The sequence below is a fragment of the Formica exsecta genome, unplaced genomic scaffold (assembly GCF_003651465.1).
Source record: "Formica exsecta isolate Colony F162 unplaced genomic scaffold, ASM365146v1 scaffold139, whole genome shotgun sequence".
Taxonomy (NCBI): Eukaryota; Metazoa; Arthropoda; class Insecta; order Hymenoptera; family Formicidae; genus Formica; species Formica exsecta.
Window position 1 is genome coordinate 720,141 of NW_021848721.1, and position 19,559 is coordinate 739,699.

At 42.0% G+C, this 19,559-nt stretch overlaps 1 protein-coding gene across 2 annotated transcripts in view; it reads right to left on the reverse strand.

The window, feature by feature from the left end:
- LOC115246139 overlaps positions 1-19,559 on the reverse strand; it is an 89,307-nt gene that overhangs the window by 55,146 nt on the left and 14,602 nt on the right. For both annotated transcript variants that reach the window (XM_029824775.1, XM_029824774.1), the window contains exon 2: positions 15-82. In XM_029824775.1, coding sequence (XP_029680635.1) covers positions 15-45 — 31 coding nt within the window. In that variant the 5' untranslated portion in view covers positions 46-82. The remainder of the gene's footprint in view (positions 1-14; positions 83-19,559) is intronic.

Here is a 19,559-nt window from a genome sequence, read left to right on the forward strand (position 1 = left end):
AAAGAGTGTCTTACCGGGGCCATACGGGCTGGTTACGGCGGACATCTCGAACCTCGCGAACCAGCCGGCTGTTCACCGCATCCTGAAACAAAACGCGCGTGTTAGTCAGGGTTCAAACTCGAGTCGAATTGAACGACCAATCGATCTGCCAATTCGCTTCCCACGTGTTCCGCTGACACGCGAGAGAATTACATACTTCCAAGGAGTGGCACACTGTGTCTTTCTTCCGATGCACGGGTCACCGGGAATTCAATCAGTAATATCGCAGCGCGAAATGGAAAAAGGAGTCACAATCGCCGTAAGAGTCAATCTCGATTCGTTCACTCGGGATATCCGATTCGCAATATGATCGGCCTATTCTATTCGAATAAAGTCCGCGACTTGTCGTTGTTCCCCCGACAACATACACGCCCGCCGACGATGTTTGCTAAGGTCTGTGCTAAGGCTCGCGAGGAGGAGGGAGGCCAGCCGATGTGTAAGAGAATCGCGAAAACGAGGCGAAAACAAAGGCACGTCGCCGTAACAAAAGCTACGGTGATATACGAGCGCCCTGGTGCTGGCTAGTCCGACCAGCCTGGCGCGATAACGCGCGAGCGCACGACAATTCGTTTCTCGGTTATTGGAATGCAGACCTTTAAGCCCATTACACGCCGTCGCGGCGGCAGCAGCAACGGCAGCAAGAAGGAGAAAGAGAGCGGGCGCGCGCGACACAAGAGAAGATACGAAAGGAGAAAAGAAAGGAGTGAACAAGGGGGTCGCCGACAAAGAGAGGGGAAGGGGGAGAAAAAATCCGAAATGAGAAAGGAACAATAAAAGGACGCGCGGCGTGATAAGCATTAACGTCCGGCCAATCGAAAGGGTTTATCTCGACGGGGTTATACCCGCGCACTAACTGTCATTTCATGGCTCTCTCTCCTTCTCTCTCTCTCTCTCGGGTTCGGTTCTCCCGCAATGAGAAACGGCGGAATGGAATTTCAATCCGTTGGAAAATGACTTCTTACCGGCTTCTGCCGCGTCCGCCCGCTCGTTCGTCGTCATCGTCATCATCATTGCCGTTTCCTCGCAACGATCGCCTACTACGTCGGCTACGTATATGACCGTTTGCCTTTCTCGGCGTGCGCGGGGGATTTGACCCCGGATCGTATCCTTCAGGAATGCGTCGCGACGAGCAGCCGATGCGGGGATCGTCTCTTATTAATGTCGCGCTTCATTGTTGTCACTTTACGCGAGAGGAATGACGTTTCTCTTCTCTCCTCCTCGATGAGGAGATTTCTCGCTTGAACCGAAATCATCAAAGTGCGCGTAATAATATTCCGCCGGTCACGTGACGAGGCACGTCATATAGTACCGAGATAATTATCTGATGATAATTACCGATCACGACGGGTTAATGAGAGCCGAATCGTAAATAATTAACAGTAAAATCAAGGAGTCATCTCCCGGGATCCTCGAATCGGCGACACGCGCCGATAATTCCAACCTGTCGCATCGATCGCGGTTGATGTACGAGGGCTTTCTACTGCCTCCTCGATCAAGCGCAAATTGCGTTGCGCACTGACAGACCACGCCATTCAGACCAACCGGTCCTCGAAAGATCAACCCGCTACCCTCGCGGTTTCCGTGTCGGTCGACACTGTCAATAAAGAAGTTGTCTCGACATATATATATATATTCCTTGGCAAAACTGAGTTTTCAGCCTTGAATCTTAAGAGTCTAGTATATTTTAGAGAATCAAAAAATCGATTTGTTTTACATTTTCTGAAAGTATGATGTCTGAAGTCTTTCAAAATTTATTGAAAAATTTGCAAAATTAACGAAGTTATAATACTTTTAATATGATAGCGTGTGGATCTTGACATGGGCCTGCAAAACTTTAAACGCGTTCTTCTTAAAACATTGTTTTCAAAGTTGCTGTGACGGATATCTTGAAAACTAATGGATCTAATAACTTGATTTTTTTGGGGAAGATTTTTTGGGGGATACTAAAAACTTAAATAGAATTTTAAAAATTAATAATTAATATTTTTCTGATCTTCAAGAAATGAATAAATTTCAACAAAATTGTGTAAAAATCTATAATATCTAATTTTATAATGACACTGCTTTGTTATTTTTTAATTTTCTTTAATAAAATTAGATTTAGTATCCCACAAATATTCTACAGAATAAAACTAGATCGAGTTTATTCATTTCAGATAATTACATGTGGAGCAACATGTCAAACTCTGCATTATCAAACATGCGCAGAGGCTCGTATTGACCAAAAAAAAAAGAAAAGAATAATCCAAAATTTAAAAATAGATACTGCTTAAACATCAATAAAAACATCAATATGTAAAACGCCAAGAAAGATCAATTTCTAATATACTTTAAAAAAAAAAAAAAAAAAAACTACAGAATTTTTGCAAAATTCGAGAAAAAGTAAGAGTAATTATTTTTTGCTTTACTCTATATATTCTCGCTTTACCCTGCAAATCATTATCTCTGAATTTACTCTGGTACAACGCGGAGGGCGAGAAAGATTCTTGCGGAGGGTAGGAGAAGATGAACAGCGCGCAATAAAATTCCATTTGAACGTACTCTCATTCATCGCTATTTCTCCTTCAGATCTACAGATTTAAGCAAAAACATCTGTGTAAATAATCAATTACTAATATTCTTGGAAAAAATTTCTAAAAATTATCAATTTTTCATACTGCTAGAGTAGAGCCCTTAACAATTTTCTTCGTAATGCAAACACGTATAATTTTCTTTACTTTACAGAATCTTTGCACAGTTTGGGAAAAAGAACGTGTAATTATTTTTTGCTTTACTCTATTTTTTCCCTTTTTACCCTGCACTAATTATCTCTGGAGATTTACTCTGATAAAGATTCTTGCGGGGAGAGAGGGAAGGATGAACAGCGACCAATAAAATTCTATCTGAGCGTACTCTCGTTCATTGTTATTTCTGCCTCAGATCTACAGATTTAAGCGCAAAGATCTGTGCGAATAATCGCCAGTAGGGTCGGTCGAAGTCGAGCGCGCCCTCCGATTGGCGCGGGCGCGCTAGGCGTAGCCGCGAGAATATATCCCCGGCGACGACGAGCGGGGGGATAGGGGGATACACGGGGGTACGCACGATCGGGACGCGATATGTCCGAGCGAGCGGCCGCGAGGAAGGAGCGCGCGCGAACTCCTTTTTTCGCCGGCTCTATACAGAAGGGATAATTAACATCTGTTACAGAGTACCTATAGCGCGCGGGCCGCCCCGTTTCACCCCCACCACGTGGATCACGGGGCGGACCTTGAATACATTATCACCCTCTCGTGTACGTGCACACGTTGCACACGCGCATCGTCGAATCGCATGTGCTCTCGCGAGAGATCGACCGTGGAACGAAAATCTTTATCTTTATCTCCCGTTCGCACGCATGTCCTCGTCCGGGGATCCAACGATCTCTCCGCGTCTGAGAATCGAGTTTTGCGGGCTGCCACCCCTTCTTGGTCCAATGACCGAGACAAATTCGTTATAAATGAGATAAAATGAAAATTGCAACCCTTAAAAAAGATCTGTTGTTCTTCTGATTTTGTTGTAGCGTTTGCATTGTCTGTCACCTTCACGTACAATGAAAGAAACGTCTACGATCTCGACAAATTTTTAAAAATTCCCGGGAATCTTGACCTAAATAAATATATATATACTTAAGATTTTAGGTCTAAAGTTATTAAAGGTATGAGAGTGAAAGCTGTGATATATTCCCGGAAATTAAAAGATTATTCCGTTGTCTCTTCTAGTAAGCAAACTGAAATAGGGAGACTTGCGAGAACGGTGGCAAAAGACATATTTATTAAATCGTCAATTTGTAGAAACAACGCTCGACAAATTGCTTCAATTGCTTCAAATTACCGAGTTCTCTTCGGCGATCGATATAATGTACATTGACAAGTCTCGTTTCATATAACTGCAAAAATGCTTACAAATCGCTTACTAATAAGAACACGTCACGCATCGGTGCTCGTGAATCTAAAACCAATGATCGACTCGCGGAAAAAGAAACTGTAAAATGACGGTATCTCTCGGCAGGTAATTAAGACACGTGTAATTTCTGCGGTCCCATAATACGGATGCGGTTTAGACATAATTCGTATTTTTCTCTCGAGATGTGCCACCTCTGGTGTTATGCATGTATTTTACAAATAGATAATCAAAAATAGAATTATAAAAATAAAGATAAAGCTGAAAAATTTGAATAAAATATATTAGTTGCGCGGTTTCTCTAGTGCAATTTCGATTTAACACTTCCGGATATTTATTTTACATAGATGTTTTGAGAACGCGAGCTTCAAAAGATCGATCTATCTCTCTCTCTCTTTTTCACACAGTTACGTATATTAACCTACATGAAGGAGACGCATCGAATGGGATGAGACGAGGTCGGGACGGGTTGGGGACGGGTTGAAACTGTACGAGACAGCGGCTGGTCCGTGAGAGCGGGCTACCACTCGACATAGCTCGACGCTGATGCCGATGCCAGAAAGAGGAAACAAAAAAGTCGGCGACTTCGTAACGCCGTTCGTTCGTCAAACACTCGAACGTAACGTTGCCAGACCCCGACGAGCTGGAGGAGCCCCGCGGCTTTTCGAGTGCCTGCTGCGGAATACCAGGAGATTATTCAAATTCGCCACCGACGGCTTCAAATGTATATTAATCGCCTATCGTGCTGGGACGATAGAGACCGGAAACCCCGACTCGTCGCCGAATAATAACCGGCGCGACTTACATATCGAATCGTCTCGTCTTTAAAACGTATGCAACGAGTGTTTCTCGAACGGTAACTTTATACTTTGGAGTCGCGTTGTCACCGAACACTCGAAATGTCTCTGTCGATGTGTAATTATATAGAGCATAATTCAAGAATAAATTAGATAATAAAATAAAATTAATAAAATAAATAAGAAAATATTAGATAATTAAATATCCAAGTCAAAATATATTTTACATTATCAAAAAAAAAAAAAAAAAAAAAAAAAACAAACTCAATTCTGCAAATACCAAAAAACTCCTTTTTATTGGTATTGAATATTGCTTTCGAAGCATCTTCTATACAAAAAAAAAATTATTTGGTTTATATCTAAACTTTTAAAATTCAGTTTGTCAACGTATAAATAAGTCTGCTATTATTTTAAGACTTGAAATTAAATTGTTGCTCAGCCAAAGTCGACAGAAGTCGCGGAGTATCTTGAGAGAGTGACTGAGATAAAATGCAGCTCTCACATGCAGCTTTGTATCTCCTTTTTAATACTTTTCCGTTGTATTAGGATTACCGTAGAACTGTTTCTTCATTCTACCTTGCTCTCGGATTGAGAAGCCGTGGAAGGAAGTATAAGGAGAAGGTTAGAGAGAAGGCGAGTGTGTTCGTAAGATATGGTGAAACATGAGAGGACCGAGATTAAAGAATGAAAAACATAGAATTCTGAGAACTGGTTGAAGTCATAATATTCGTAATTTCAAGCCGCGCCTTGTGGCGGCCGCGTCTTCTGCGTGTTGCGTTGAAATTAATGCGAGCGGAAATAAAATTCCCGACCCCCCTCCCCCCCGCCGTCGCGCCCTTCGTTCTAGCTCTCGGCTTTTGAGCCTCGCTCGCTCACGTCCACCACGGCCGCCGAGACAAGTGGATGGCGTTTAATGGTCGAGCATCATGTAAATAAATTCGGCCCTCGTCCGTGCCGGACGCAGAAGGATGTTTGCTTCTAATATTTGGACTTCGCGCCGCGTCGAAAGAATCGACGACGAGAATCGGCCCCGAGAGTCTCGCGTTTCGCCAACATGATGTTTGGCTTAAGCGCGAAGATCGCCACCGCAGAAAGACCACCTCACAAAGATCACCTCCGAGAAGATCAAATGCGTAATAGTTTCGCGACCGTTTCTCTTCTCATCATTCTCTCTCTCTATCTATCTCTCTCTCTCTCTCTCTCTCTTGCTCTGTGAGTGTCGCGCCTCCCAGAATTCCTTCCCAGAAGAGAACGGCGACGGCGATATCGAGTGGCGAAATATTGCGACTGCCGGAGGAGAGCCGGGCGAGGGGGGGATCGCGAGGGGGTACGCTCCATTTACGAGGATTAAGATAAAGCGCGACGTTGTCTCTCGGCTGTCTTCGTTTTCCCGTTCATCGGCACCTCGTTCCGCTCCCGGCTCCCGGCCCGTAAAACACGCCTCGGGCCGCCACTCTATGTGTATGCGCCGTTAAAAATAGAGCACGCAACAACTCACTAATCTGGTTAGGGCTACTTAGCGTAACTCCGACTATTTAAACCTGGATACGGTTACGGTAGTTAAGCCGCTACCATCGGCTCTAAGTAAGAACCGGCGCGGCGACGGCGGGTACTCTTTTCGGTCTTTTAAGGAGAATCTCGCTAAAACGTCTTAATAGACGCGAGTGAGCTCGAAAGCGCAATTTTACGCCGGTTTGACAAAATCGACGAACGCGAAGAAAACAAAAATTGCAATGAAAACGTAAATTTGTCAAGCATGATATTTTTAGAGCTAAATTAGATAAATTTTTTTATATTATAGAGATTTTATACAGATTTTATACAGATTTTATATAGATTTTATATTTTTATATAGATAAATTTTTTTCAAAATTTAATACCTCTGAACACTCTCTTCACAATCCTTCCAAAAATGTTTATGCATATACATATATAGTTGTATCCAACTTTTCAATTCTTTTATGTATTTTATTAGAATGACGCAAGAGAGTGATTCGCGAATTTCAATTCAAGTCTCAATAAAGGGCACATGGAATCTCGATGGAATTAAATTCACTAATAGGCCTCTCCCAGTGATGTGGCTATTTGTTCAGGCCGCGGACGACCAGTGAGTCTTAATGGTGAATCTTCATCTCTCGCTGGATGTGGGAACAACGTCAGAGTCATCTCAGCTTAATCGTCACAAGCTTATATCCTCGGGGCTCTACCTCCGGGAGGTTTTAAGACTAATTAACGAGTGAGTGCCGAGTAATTAATCGATAGATGTTGATTCGTACGCAGGACGTAAAAGCTAATAGAACCCATGGTTAGATCACGTGAATGTTCTCGTCACAAACTTTCAAGCTTCTAAATCTCTCACTGTTTCCCAAATTAAGAAAATTGCTGCTCTTAGATAATTGACCTTGCTAAAGGAAAGAATGTAAAGTACCTTGAGCCAAAAGAATAATCTTTTGCATCAGCGTACCCGATGTTTAGCCCTAATCTACCTAATATGTGTATATCAATCATTTAATTAAAATTTAAATATTCATGCGCACACACACATACATGCATATATAATTTATATTAATTATATAAATTTATATATAAATTTATTCAAATCGGTTGTTTACAGATGATTCAGAGCCTCTCGATGTACACACGTGCTCGAATACGTCATGTTCTCCCCTCTTTCCTTTTGGATCGCCACGAAAACGAGATTTCCAAAATCCGTTATTTAAATAAGGCAGGAGAAACGCGACCGGCAATGGCCCGAGCAATTTTATAAAATTAATAGTAAAGGGTAGGCCGCGCCACGCTCGCTATTATGCGCGTATGCAAATACGGGCGTAAGGGGTGACGGAGAGGTGGGGTTCGACGTGCAAAAGAAGGGAATGGGGGGAGGGGGGGGGAAGAGGTACGCAGCGGAAGGCAAATGAGAGACGAGGGGGAGAGGAGGAGAAGGGAGGTCTGCCGTGCAGGCTGCAAGGCATTAAAACTTCCGAGATTTATAGCGGCCTGGACTGGTCTGGCCTCGTTCGATTCGGGGTGGCTTCCACTAAAAAGGGGGCCATATTGCTGGTAACGACGAGGGGGCAGCCGCGTTACAGGGATGCGCGCGTCGCGCTTTCATTCGCGGATTTTAATATTGAAACGATCTTGAAAAAGAAACAGCGCATACGTGTGATTTATCTTCCGGCAAGCATGAAAGGCTAGCAATCAACGTAATTAATACTTAAAATTAGTAACGCAAGAAAACAGAATATTTATCACAAAGAGCACAAGAGAGTAAAACGTATTATAAAAGTGATGATCATTCAATAAAAAATTGTATAAAAAATTCTTCAAATTTTTACATAATTATATAAATAAATAAAAAATACATGCATAAAAAAAATTTTATAAAAAAATCTTTAAATTTAAAAGAAATTCTAGCTGGCCCTGTATATAGATTTCTACTCCGTAATATCACGAAATACTTTCCGAATTGCTTTTACGAGTTGCACAGGAAACGTCTGGGCGAGCAAACATCTTCGCAAGAAAGAGAGGAAAGGACGGAGAACGTGTTGGAAATTCTGCGCGTATACGCGTACACGCTCATCAGCCTCGAACACCAATTAGAGCCATCTCGCAAACGTTACACTTAGGAAGCGAAACGATCGGCGTTTCCACGGGCCGCTTTTTATGGAACCGAACGCAAACGTCTCCTCGGCTGAAGAAACGCTTCTGAACGGAGGTTGAATGCTCGCTTTCTTCGTTAAGTCGCAACACGATCGTTTCTTCGAGGTTCTCGGGTGTCGGACCGGCCATATTTCAGATCGTCTCGCGATGCGCGGTAACCCCTGAATTTCGCTGTGTTTTAACGGAAGTTCAGATTCGCATCCGATCGCCTTCATTTGCCCCCGGCACTCAGTAATATAACACACACGCGTTGCAGATATTTAAATTATTATTATTATTATCAAAATGTAATTTTATCATTATATATCCGATTAGATGGTACTCTTTTGGACCGGACAGATTGATGTGACAATTACAAACACATTGATTAAAGAAACGGGGAAATCCCCTCTACGGGACGATACATTGTGTCCATCTCGTTTCCAGTTGTGCCTGGCAAGTACCTATCTGTCAAGGAGCATTTTATCGGCGCGACGCGCGTGTAAGATCGGTTACGAGTTTCGATTGACTTCTAATAGCGAGCCGCAAGAAATCAGTAAGAAATCAATCGCGACGTGACGGCCGGTACTCGGCTCCTAATGAATAATGGAAAAATCTGGTTTCTCCGCGACGGCCAAAGCCCGTCGATGACGGGGCGAGATAATCCGGCCCGAGTTTTCTGGATTACGCGCGATCCCGTTAAACTCGTTCGATGTCTCTCTTGTCTCTCTCTTTCTCTCTCAGCTCTCTTTCTCCTTTCATATTTCCTTCCTATCTAGTAGCGTATACGCAGACACGATGCAAATTCGCGCTCCCAAACCGGTTAGAAATATCAAACTGGTATTTCGCGCGCGAGACACAATCAGAGTTATCATATTTTCTTCCGCGCTCTTCTCCTCTTTCGCCGTTTATCACTCATGATCGAGCAAAACTCGCACATTTTCCCAAAGAAAGGATAGTCGCGTTTAGGTAATATTTGATGGCACAGGATAATAATATGTTTTCGGAGCAAGTTTTCGAGCACGACCGATAGAGATCATAAATAATTAATGAGATATAATATTCTTTTTCGTAATTTTTACTTCTTAATTTTATAATCCACGCGATAGCTAAGATCGTGAATGAGTGTAAGCTAAGAATTTCTAACACGCGATTTTAAAATTTCTCGGCTTCGAATATTAGCTCCCGTTTGCGATACGATCGGCCATTGAACGTTCTTGACGATTTAATGCAGACAGTGATCTCAAAGTACTCACGATTCCCGAGAGGAAGAAGGGAAATAGGAGGGACAGAAGAAAGTGATGACGGAATGAGAGCGAGGTATGGAATTTCCTCGAAATCTTCTTAAGTCTGACATAATAAGACGTCGAACCAAACCGAGGTCGCGAGTCTCGTATGTGCACAGAGAGTGCGTCGAGTTACAAAAAAAAAAAAAGATAAAGAAGAAGCAAGATAGAAGAGAGAATGTAGAGGACGAGTTCCTATACGGTCCGACCTGATAGCGAATCCCTCCGGATTCGCGTATATTTTAATCGTTGAGATTTATACGATCGAAGGAAAAAAGAAAGGCTGAAGGAGCGAACGTAGGGGTCCAAAATTCCGTAAAATTCGAATATATACCGGACCGCGTAAATTCGTTGAAGATTTCTTTATTGCATCGAAAATCTTTCATCCCCGAGATGGAAAGAATTTAATATATAAAGAGTTGGTTCCTAAAAATAAATCTCTGTGTTACGAGGATCGAATAATTTTTTCGCGAATAAAAAATTAAAAAATAATTCATTAAAAAAATGAAGACTGTACATTTTTTAGGGACACATTTTTTATCACGCGGTGCCATCTGGAAGATGCTGCCCGGTATTCTCATCCGAATTATCCGCGTGACTTCTCGTGTGTAGCCGCGCGATTTACTACCTAGACTAATCGAAATTTGCGACGCTCCATAAATTCCATAAACATAAACGAAAAGCTATATCGTCGAGAGTAGAAAGTCCGCGTTGCGCCGGCTTCGAATTCCGCGAAAGCTGGCGAATAATTCCACGGGCTCGTCAAAAAAGGAAGCGAAGAACAGCGCGGGCGGACAGAGAGGAGATAAACCAAAACCGACCGTTCTCAGACCGAAATTCCGCGAAATCCGGTAAAATTGAATCTCGGAGGAAGCCGGGTCGACAAAGGGACGACGACGAGGAGGACGCGATCGACTCCGGGGTTTTGGATCCCAAGAGCAGCCCGGCATAAGCCCGGGCTGCCTCTTCGCAAGCGAAGAAAAAGAAGCTCGTCCATGGGCCTCCGGGAATGATGAATCGTTTCTATTAAAATACTTTTTCGACGGGGAATACAGAGTGTGGGCATCCGGCTCTACTGGAGCCACGAGTGAATTTATTTACATATTTTCGATCTGGATTAAGAGGTATCGTCGGCGACAAAAGTACCGGGCTCTCGTGACTGTCGCGAGTGTCTCCTTCGCCCCCATTCGTTGGACGTATCCGTAAGGATACTTTTTCATCAAATCGTTAAAAATAACATATATAAAAATCGGTAAAGAAATTATTTTCATGACTAATATTACAATCATCTCAATCGACAAACTTTTACTATAAATCCAAATCGGCATGTTACTCGCAAATGGAAGTGATAGCAAAAAAAAAAAAAAAAAAAAGGAAATGACAAAGAGAAAGAGAGAGAGAGAGAGAAAACGACAAACATTATACTTGGAATTGAGTTACAACGAGGCGGCCTCGATGTATTTACACGAGCAACGTATCTATTTCCAAATCGCGACAGCGTACGCGGTAGCGAGCGAGCTACGTGATGTTAATGAGGCCCAATTAATCACACCGGCAAGTGAATCCTAATGCGAAAAGGCGAAATGTCTCCCGTCCGAGGAGGCGCCGAGTCTCGTCCCAAGGCGAAAGTACTTCCGTCCGGCATTCGATCGTCCCGCTTACTCGAGGAACGTCTTCCTCGTTCTCGGGGAATGAACGAACACATCGATCGAGCGTGACCGGAAATCGTAAAATTTAAGAGATTTCGACATAATTCTCAAACAACATAAACTGTCGGAGCAAATTATAGAATAAAAGCCAGAAAAGTACAAAAATAATTTAATTAATTAATTAATTAATTAATTATTTATAATAATCAAGACGCGATATTGTAACCGAAATATGCACGATAAAAAAAATTTCGTACTGTCAATTTAAACCAATGTAATAATTAATAAGACAGGGAGCAAGAAGGTTGGAGAAGTGAAGTTAAAAATTACACTGTAATTTGCCATTCATTCTTTGAAATATAATCAATAATTATTATCGTTAAATTCAAACTCGTGTAATAATTTTCAGATCAGAAATGGCTACACTCTGTACAGTGAATAATGCTGATCCGTCGTTTGCGAAGTCGGAGGCGCGTCGGAAGAACAATGGCGAACCGTTCGCCGAAGATCGAAGGACTCGTACGATCGGAATGAATGAATCGAATGAGTCTAACGCACTATGTGCGTCGCGGAGTTCGAGGCATCGGGCTTGCCTATACGAGCAACGTGAAATGATAAATGAACTCTGCTCGATCGCGGGTATCGTGCCCGCTATTATAAGATGGCGTATAAAATAGTAATTCAACGTATAGAGTCCGCGTGCACGCGAAATGATTTTTCGCGACGCGTCGTCCTGGCAGTAGCGAACGAATATATAAAACAAGATGAATTTACACGATTAAAAATTTATTACAAAATGTTGCAAAATTCTTGGAGGAGATTTAATAATAGGGGGAGAGACTTCATTGTATTTCCCGTGGGTGCGCGTCGTGAATTCGCGCCGCTTAATCGAGGCGCGTTCGAGCGAGGTAATAAATTTATTTCCGAAACAACAATCGGCTGGATGACTGGGGAGCAGGACGGACAGAAAGAGAGAGAGAGTGAGAGAGCTTTACGTATGAATCGTTCCTAATGCACGGAACAGTGTTGGAGTTCCGAGGTCGCTGCCGCGCGGGAGAGAGACTCTCTTGGCCGCGGATGCGAAGCTCACCGCGGAATGATAAATGAACTCTTCTTAACCGCGAGCTCTCATATCGGGCCGCTATTAACATAGCGCCGGATAAAGTAACGAATTTAAAAGAAATCCAATATAAAAGCCGCGGGAATTCCATCGGAGATCTTATCCGGGCCCGAGCTCTCGCTCGCCGCGGAGACTCCATTAATCACCGCTCGGAGCTCTCTTCTCCGTCGCGCTCTTCTTTCCCTCCCCCGCTACTTCTTCCATCTCTTCCCCCCTTTCCTTCGCTCGCTTCATTTGTCTCATATTAGTCGTTATTACGAAACTTGAAAATTCAAATGGACGGGGGATAATGGCGCTGCCCGCTGTCCGAAGATGATGCTGGACTCGCGCGTCCTCGTCCTCCGCCGTTTCTCCACCTCTCTCTCTCTCTCTCTCTCTCTTTCTATCTCTTCATCTCCTTTATTCTCCTCGTTCGCCGATCGAGACTGCACTTTTTGCAACGCAGACAAGTGGTCTGGATTGCAAGAACAAAGTCCGCATAATGGAATTATCCGATTTGCGCGGTATTTTAATCCTTTCGCGGAATAATACGATCAATGAGAAAAATTATTGTTACAAATATCCCGAGGCAGAAGATAATAAGTTGGGAAACTATTCGAATAATCGGAAAATTTGAGAGGCGCGTCGATTCCACTTCGACGAGATGAATCGATTTATTGTTCGTGCTCAATTTTACGACTCCGACGAGCAAGCCTTTCTTCGTCTCGCGTACGTTTGTTTTTTTTTTTTTTTTTTTTTTTCGGGACGGGAGAACTGAGGAAAAGGGCGAAGGAGAAGGGCGAGAGCAATATGAGACGATTGGAGAACGCATGCTTATAACGTCGGAACGATCGACCTCGCGCATACCATATTCCACTCGGCGAGAAAAGCCGATTGAAATCGATCGAGGCCTCTTCGCAAACACCTCATACGCAACGCGATACGACACATGTGTTATAAACGTTCGAGAAAAATTGGCAGACATAGCATTCTAGCTTCTTTCACGATACTCTTTTTGCACGATAACTCTACCCTAGGCATCATATACATATTTCTATAATATTATTATTATCTAAAAATAATAGAGATAAAAAGTTGATCAATTAGATAAAAAATATTTTTAAACTTTTTAAATTATTAAATTAAATTTATCACACTCTATATTATTTTATATATTATTTTATATATTATATATCTAACACACATACTTGTATTTGCTTAAGAATTCAGACACATTTTTGTGTGAATCTTTAGATCTGAAAGAAATTTCAGCCCATCTGTCCTAATCATCAGAGTCGTTTTTTTGAAAGTTCAATAGAGTGTATCTGAAAATTGAATTGTGTCTGCAAAAAAGCTGCACACTGTAAAAAAAGACTGACTCAAACTTTAGACGAAGTGTCTGTAACTTTTTTGCAGACATACTGGCTGAATTTTCAGACACGCTCTTCTAAACTTTTAGAAAAAGGACTCTGATGATTAAGACAGATTGTCTGAAATTTCTTTCAGACACCCAAATCTGAAAATTCAGGAAAAAACGCGTTTGAATTGTTGGAAATTTTTTTTTCTAACAGCGTACACTTCGAGATGTGTCAATTAGTTGGCGCGCGCTTAATGAAGACGAGAATGTCGGGCGAATAGAGACACGTACCGGCGGATTTCCCTTTAAGGGAATCTCGAAGTTTTCTACGGATATGGGCGGACGAAGTGGGTGAACGAAGACGTCGCATGCTTATGGCGTGTCCCCGCACCATATCCAGTATATCCGTTTGTCCGTCCGGTGTCTCTTCCCGGCATCGGTTATATACACGTCGACGTACAATTCCTCCGCGAATGCCAGGGTGTTGATAATTTATTTGAGAGACGTGCGTCGAACGTGTCGCACCTTCGCAATCGCGTGCGCGCGCGTCCATCCGTTGCGGCATTCTGGATTTCGCACCTTTTTCGTGCCTGGCCATTGTGCGGGGACACACCAGGGTTGACCTTTTTCGGCCACGATGTTTATTAACGAATCGCAGCTGCAATCTACCGACCGGACGCGCATTTTTATAGCGGGGGAAAAGTCACGTCGCCGATCATGTGACGCGACGACGACCAGGATCGTAATTCCATTCCGTCAAACTCGATTAAAATGTCAATGAGCCGTAACACGAGGATAATATCGATACTTCGCTCTAGATGCGAAATATCATCTAGAATCGACAATAATAAAATATCGGTAACCGGAAAATTGGCCCTGGATAACGACTCTGAAATCTCGCATATTTTCACAACGCATATTAATCATTTAGATTAATTTTCTTCGAGTAATTATTTTCGCACGTAAAAGAAATCTATTTCTCTTTTAATCCTTGGCATAGAGAGAGATCTTGTTATGGCTGTAACTTGGTCTTCGATAATTATATCGCAATTACGAGCGAAAATAACGAACATTCACGAAAAGTTTCGCGTCGATCAAAGTTGCAGAGAAACTATCCGGGACTTACCTACGAGGCGTAGCGATTACGTACGAGTATCTACGTGCGCGTTTTCATTGTGGAAGGAACATTGCAACGTGGGCACAGACGCGGAATTCCAACGAGTGAAACTCAACGAAAATGTCAATGAGTCGATCGCGAGTGATATGAAGAATTCAAATCCGATAATTACCGAGGGGCCGGAATCGAACGGTGCCGGAATTTTTATATCGCGCACCCATTACCATAATACTTTTAAGGAAATCCGCGCGTCGAAATATCATTCCGTCCACCCACGATCGATCACCGTAAAATCTCAACGAAGCGCGTTCGCGGAGGAGCTCGTTAAAAAAATAATCCGTGCCCTTCTCGCTCACTGATACCGTCCGTTCCACTCGGCCGTCGCATCACAGAGATATCCACGTCCCAGAAATAAATAAGAAGGAAAAGGACACGCGAAGCGAGGTGGGATACACGAGAAGAGGGCCCGAAAATTCGTCGACGCGTGACGGTATGACACGGCAGACAGATGGATCGAGGGAGCTGAAAAAAAAACGTGGGAGGAACAATCCTTTCCGTGTTCGAACGTATCGCGCGAGGCCAACACCACGTGACTTTGACCGATAGTTCGGCGAACAACGCGGCTGCTTATCTTAATGCCCGTAAAAAGGACGAAATAATTAAAAAAGGAGAGAAGCGAGAGTATATGTATATATATATCTATATGTATGTGTGTGTGTATGTGCGTTGTCCGGCCAGCCTGTCGTAGGCAGAGAAGGAGATAGGGGGAAGTGTGGGAGAGGGGGGGGGGGCAAGACAGAGGCAGGTAAAAAGCCGGCTGGCTGGCTGTCGAGACATAACCGGGCGCGATCGCGCAGGAACAAACGGACTCCGGGCTTTTCTGGGTGACAAACGAGCGTCCCCGAAATGTCGATCAACCGCCAGCCGTGTCTGATTTTCGTTGGATGTACGGATATCGAGCGGTCGCTGCTACCCTGAACTGGCTGCCACGTGATCGCGCCTGTTCTCGCCTAGATATCGATATTACTATAGGCCTTGAACTCATTGCGATTTTTATCCGACCTCTTCCTGGTCACGGACTTTTACAATTTCTGTACCATAAGATTTTTCGATCCCATAATGTTCTCTTTAATTTTCATCGACATCGATGACACTTTCCAAATTGATTCCGATGAATCGCGCGACAATGACTGTCGTTAGGCAACGAGGCAAACTGACGAGATGGATATTGTCAAGTTTCCTTCGCGCGATGGTATTCTCGATCGCTTTAGAAAGTCGTTGCTGAGCCAGCAGCACCGACAGATGACTATAGCTTTTCGCGCGCAATATATAAATATTAATAACGAGGATATCGTAATTTCAGAAACAATGCGTGACGGCCACACCCGAACACAGCGCGACACGGCCTAGTTACATACACGTCGCGATATTAAACTGGTGAGCCCATACCTTACACCTACTCGATACGCGCGTGTGCTCCGATCTTTAAAGCGTGAGGTAAATTTTACGCAAACAAAGAATCTTAACGTTGAGCTACAAATAAAATTCCAGAGATTTATCGCATGCTTATGGAACATTATATTCTCGATAAAGAGAAAGAAATTAAAGCAGTTAAATTAATTTCGCTTCAAGTTGGAAATCGCGTTAGCAACGCTTCGTTGTTACACAGTTGGAAAATTTATTGTTACATGTTTTCTTGTTAAAAAATATATCGGTTAAAATTTTTGTGTTAAATATTTAATGCATTCATGTACTAATTGTTATTGTGTTAATTAAACTCAAATGTTAAATTATTAAAACAACTGAAACAAGTAGAGTTGTGCAAATTAGAAACTTGCACATTGCTTCCACATCATTTTATCTTACAATGCTTAAGCTGCTTTAAGCATGCGGATTTTTCAATTTTTGCTTCCTCATAGAGGAAGCTTTGTGAGCGAAATAAAAATTTTTTTCGACACACACACACACACACACACACATACAGACATTTTTTAGGAATATGATTTTCCGACGTTTTGGAACATTCTAAACACATTGGCATAGAAAACACGAAAAAAAATTTTGTCACGAAAACAAAGCTTCCTCTATGAGGAAGCAAAAAGTGTAAAAATAATATAACATGTACATATTTTTTATTTTACACATGCATTATTAGTGACAAGATTTATCTGTTAAAATTTACAGAAAAAAATATTGATTTTATTCTACAATAGGAGTGAGAGTGACTACAGATCGTCATAAGATTTTTCCAAGTTATAATTTTATCATTAAAAATATATTGATTTTACACAAAATTTATCTTAAATTATTATGAAGTTTGCATTCATGTTGTGTTAAAATATTAACAATAGTATTAATGTCACTATTTAACATACCCATATTATGTTAAATTAACACAAAAATTGATCGTCATAAGATTTTTCCAAGTTAATTTTATCATTAAAAATATATTGATTTTACACAAAATTTATCTAAAATTATTATGAAGTTTGCATTCATGTTGTGTTAAAATATTAACAATAGTATTAATGTCACTATTTAACATACCCATATTATGTTAAATTAACACAAAAATTTGTATGGACCGTTTGAGACATGCGATATATGTTAAATTTAAGCCAAATTTTTCAAATATATACATGCGCATATATTTTTCTCCAAATCAAGGTTATTGAAGATACGGCGGTCTACGTAAAATTAAAATCAAGGGACTAAGTTCCGTCCCGCGGTTAGATGAGGAAGTCAACTTCCGTGCGTGGGCGTACGAATGCTGAACGCTCGCGGCGTATAGATAAGAAGCCAAATGCCGCCTAAGTGTCTAAAGAAACCTTCTCGACTTGTGGTCGCGATACGTATAAAAATATCCATCTTCTCGGCAAATATATTAACCCTTCTCAGCTACCAAATAAAATTATGAAATTAACTTCGACAGCAGTGTTTTTGCACTGTATATTCTCTCTGGGTCTAATAATTCTCGTTATTCGCTTAAGAACAATTGACGATGAGATTTATTTGCTTTAGATCAAATCTTGGAATTTAAAAGATTTAATGCGTCTATACTGATGAAGATACCATTATTCTTCGGTAGCACAAAGAAAGATTACATATAGATAAAATTGATTGCACACGAATCGCGCGAGAAGCCTTCGTGAAGTTCTTTTCTCAAAAGCGTGCCAACTAGCAGCATTCAACGTGATCTGTCTATAATGGACGCGGACGAATCTAGCTTAGATTCATCTGCGTCCAGACTTCTCACACGTTCGCTAAAATTGCCAAGAGTCATTCGCTCCCTCGTTGCGTTTTGCAGCGGCTTTTCTCTACCCGGCTATTTTCAAATTTACTCCAAGTCGCGTAAGGTCGTCTCCCTCGAACGGCGAGACCTTCGTTAAAAACACTGTTTCGAATTTTCATTCTTAATCGAAATGAATTCACAATCGATAGAAGGACTCAAAGAGCAAATAACGGATATCCGTATAACATAAAGTTGAAATCTAAAAACCAAAAATGCGCGATAATTTTAATAAATTAAAATAAATTACAAACAAAAGAAATAAAATGGAGTTTTTTCCTTTTACTCGACATTATTCCACCACTGTTAATTTTTCTAGACGTCTCATTGATTTTAATTGTATTTTCTGCTGCAAATTCTTGGTACAACTCTATGGTGGATAATGAATTTTTAAATTTCACGGCGGAATTTCAATTGCTCCTTGAACTCTTCTATCGATTATTTATTATTTTTGGAGCCGTTCTATGATATCGAAAAAAATTCTCAATATTTCTCTCGTTTTTCAAATTTAATACCAATGCAGTCGAATAAAAAATTAGGCAAGGAGTCTTTTGCCCAAAAGAGAGAATTCCGATGGAAGAAAGAAGGTAAAGTGAATATCCGCATCGATCCCTCGTCTCCTTATTGAGACAATCGTCTGAAGGACGTCGGCCAGGTCGACTTGAAAATCGGAACAACTTTTTCGCGGGCCTCGCGACAAAACCCATCGCGTTCTAAAATTCAAATCGAATTCGCCAATAAGCGAACCGGGAATCGAACGGAGGAAATCGGGGCGCTTCTTCGAGTTCTCGCGTTTCGCGAGGCGATACTTCGACGGTGACGTCGATCGGAGGCCGCGGCGAGAGAGCAGAGGCCGAAAGAGCGGAAGGATGTAGGAGCTGAGGGGTATCGGGGGAGGGGAAAGCCCCGAAGAGGAAGGGGCACGCTCACGTGCGCGCGCGCGCGCGCTCGCGCGAGCACATGCGTCTCTCTAAATTTAAATTTACGATTCGCCGGGTAGCCGCTTGTCTCCCGCTCTCGCTCTCGTCTTCATCTCGTCCTAGTGTCCCGTCGCGTTTGTTTCCCGAAATCCGTACGTTTCGCGAGAACTCTACCGATCGTTGTTAATATTTCGGGACTTTTTCCGAGATATACACAATGTGTATGGTCGACGAGGACGAAATGAAATGTAAAACGCGATTTTATTTGCATGGAAGAATTAATAATGAGTCGTAAATTAAAAAAAAAAAAAAAAAAAAAAAAAAATAAAGTGCGAGAATTAAATAAGTAACATTCCTCGATAAGTGATAAGTCATGTGACATTATGCCATCGCTAGTAAAGGCAGTCTATTGGTGACAGTCGAAGGTGAACGCAGTCGTTGCGATTTAC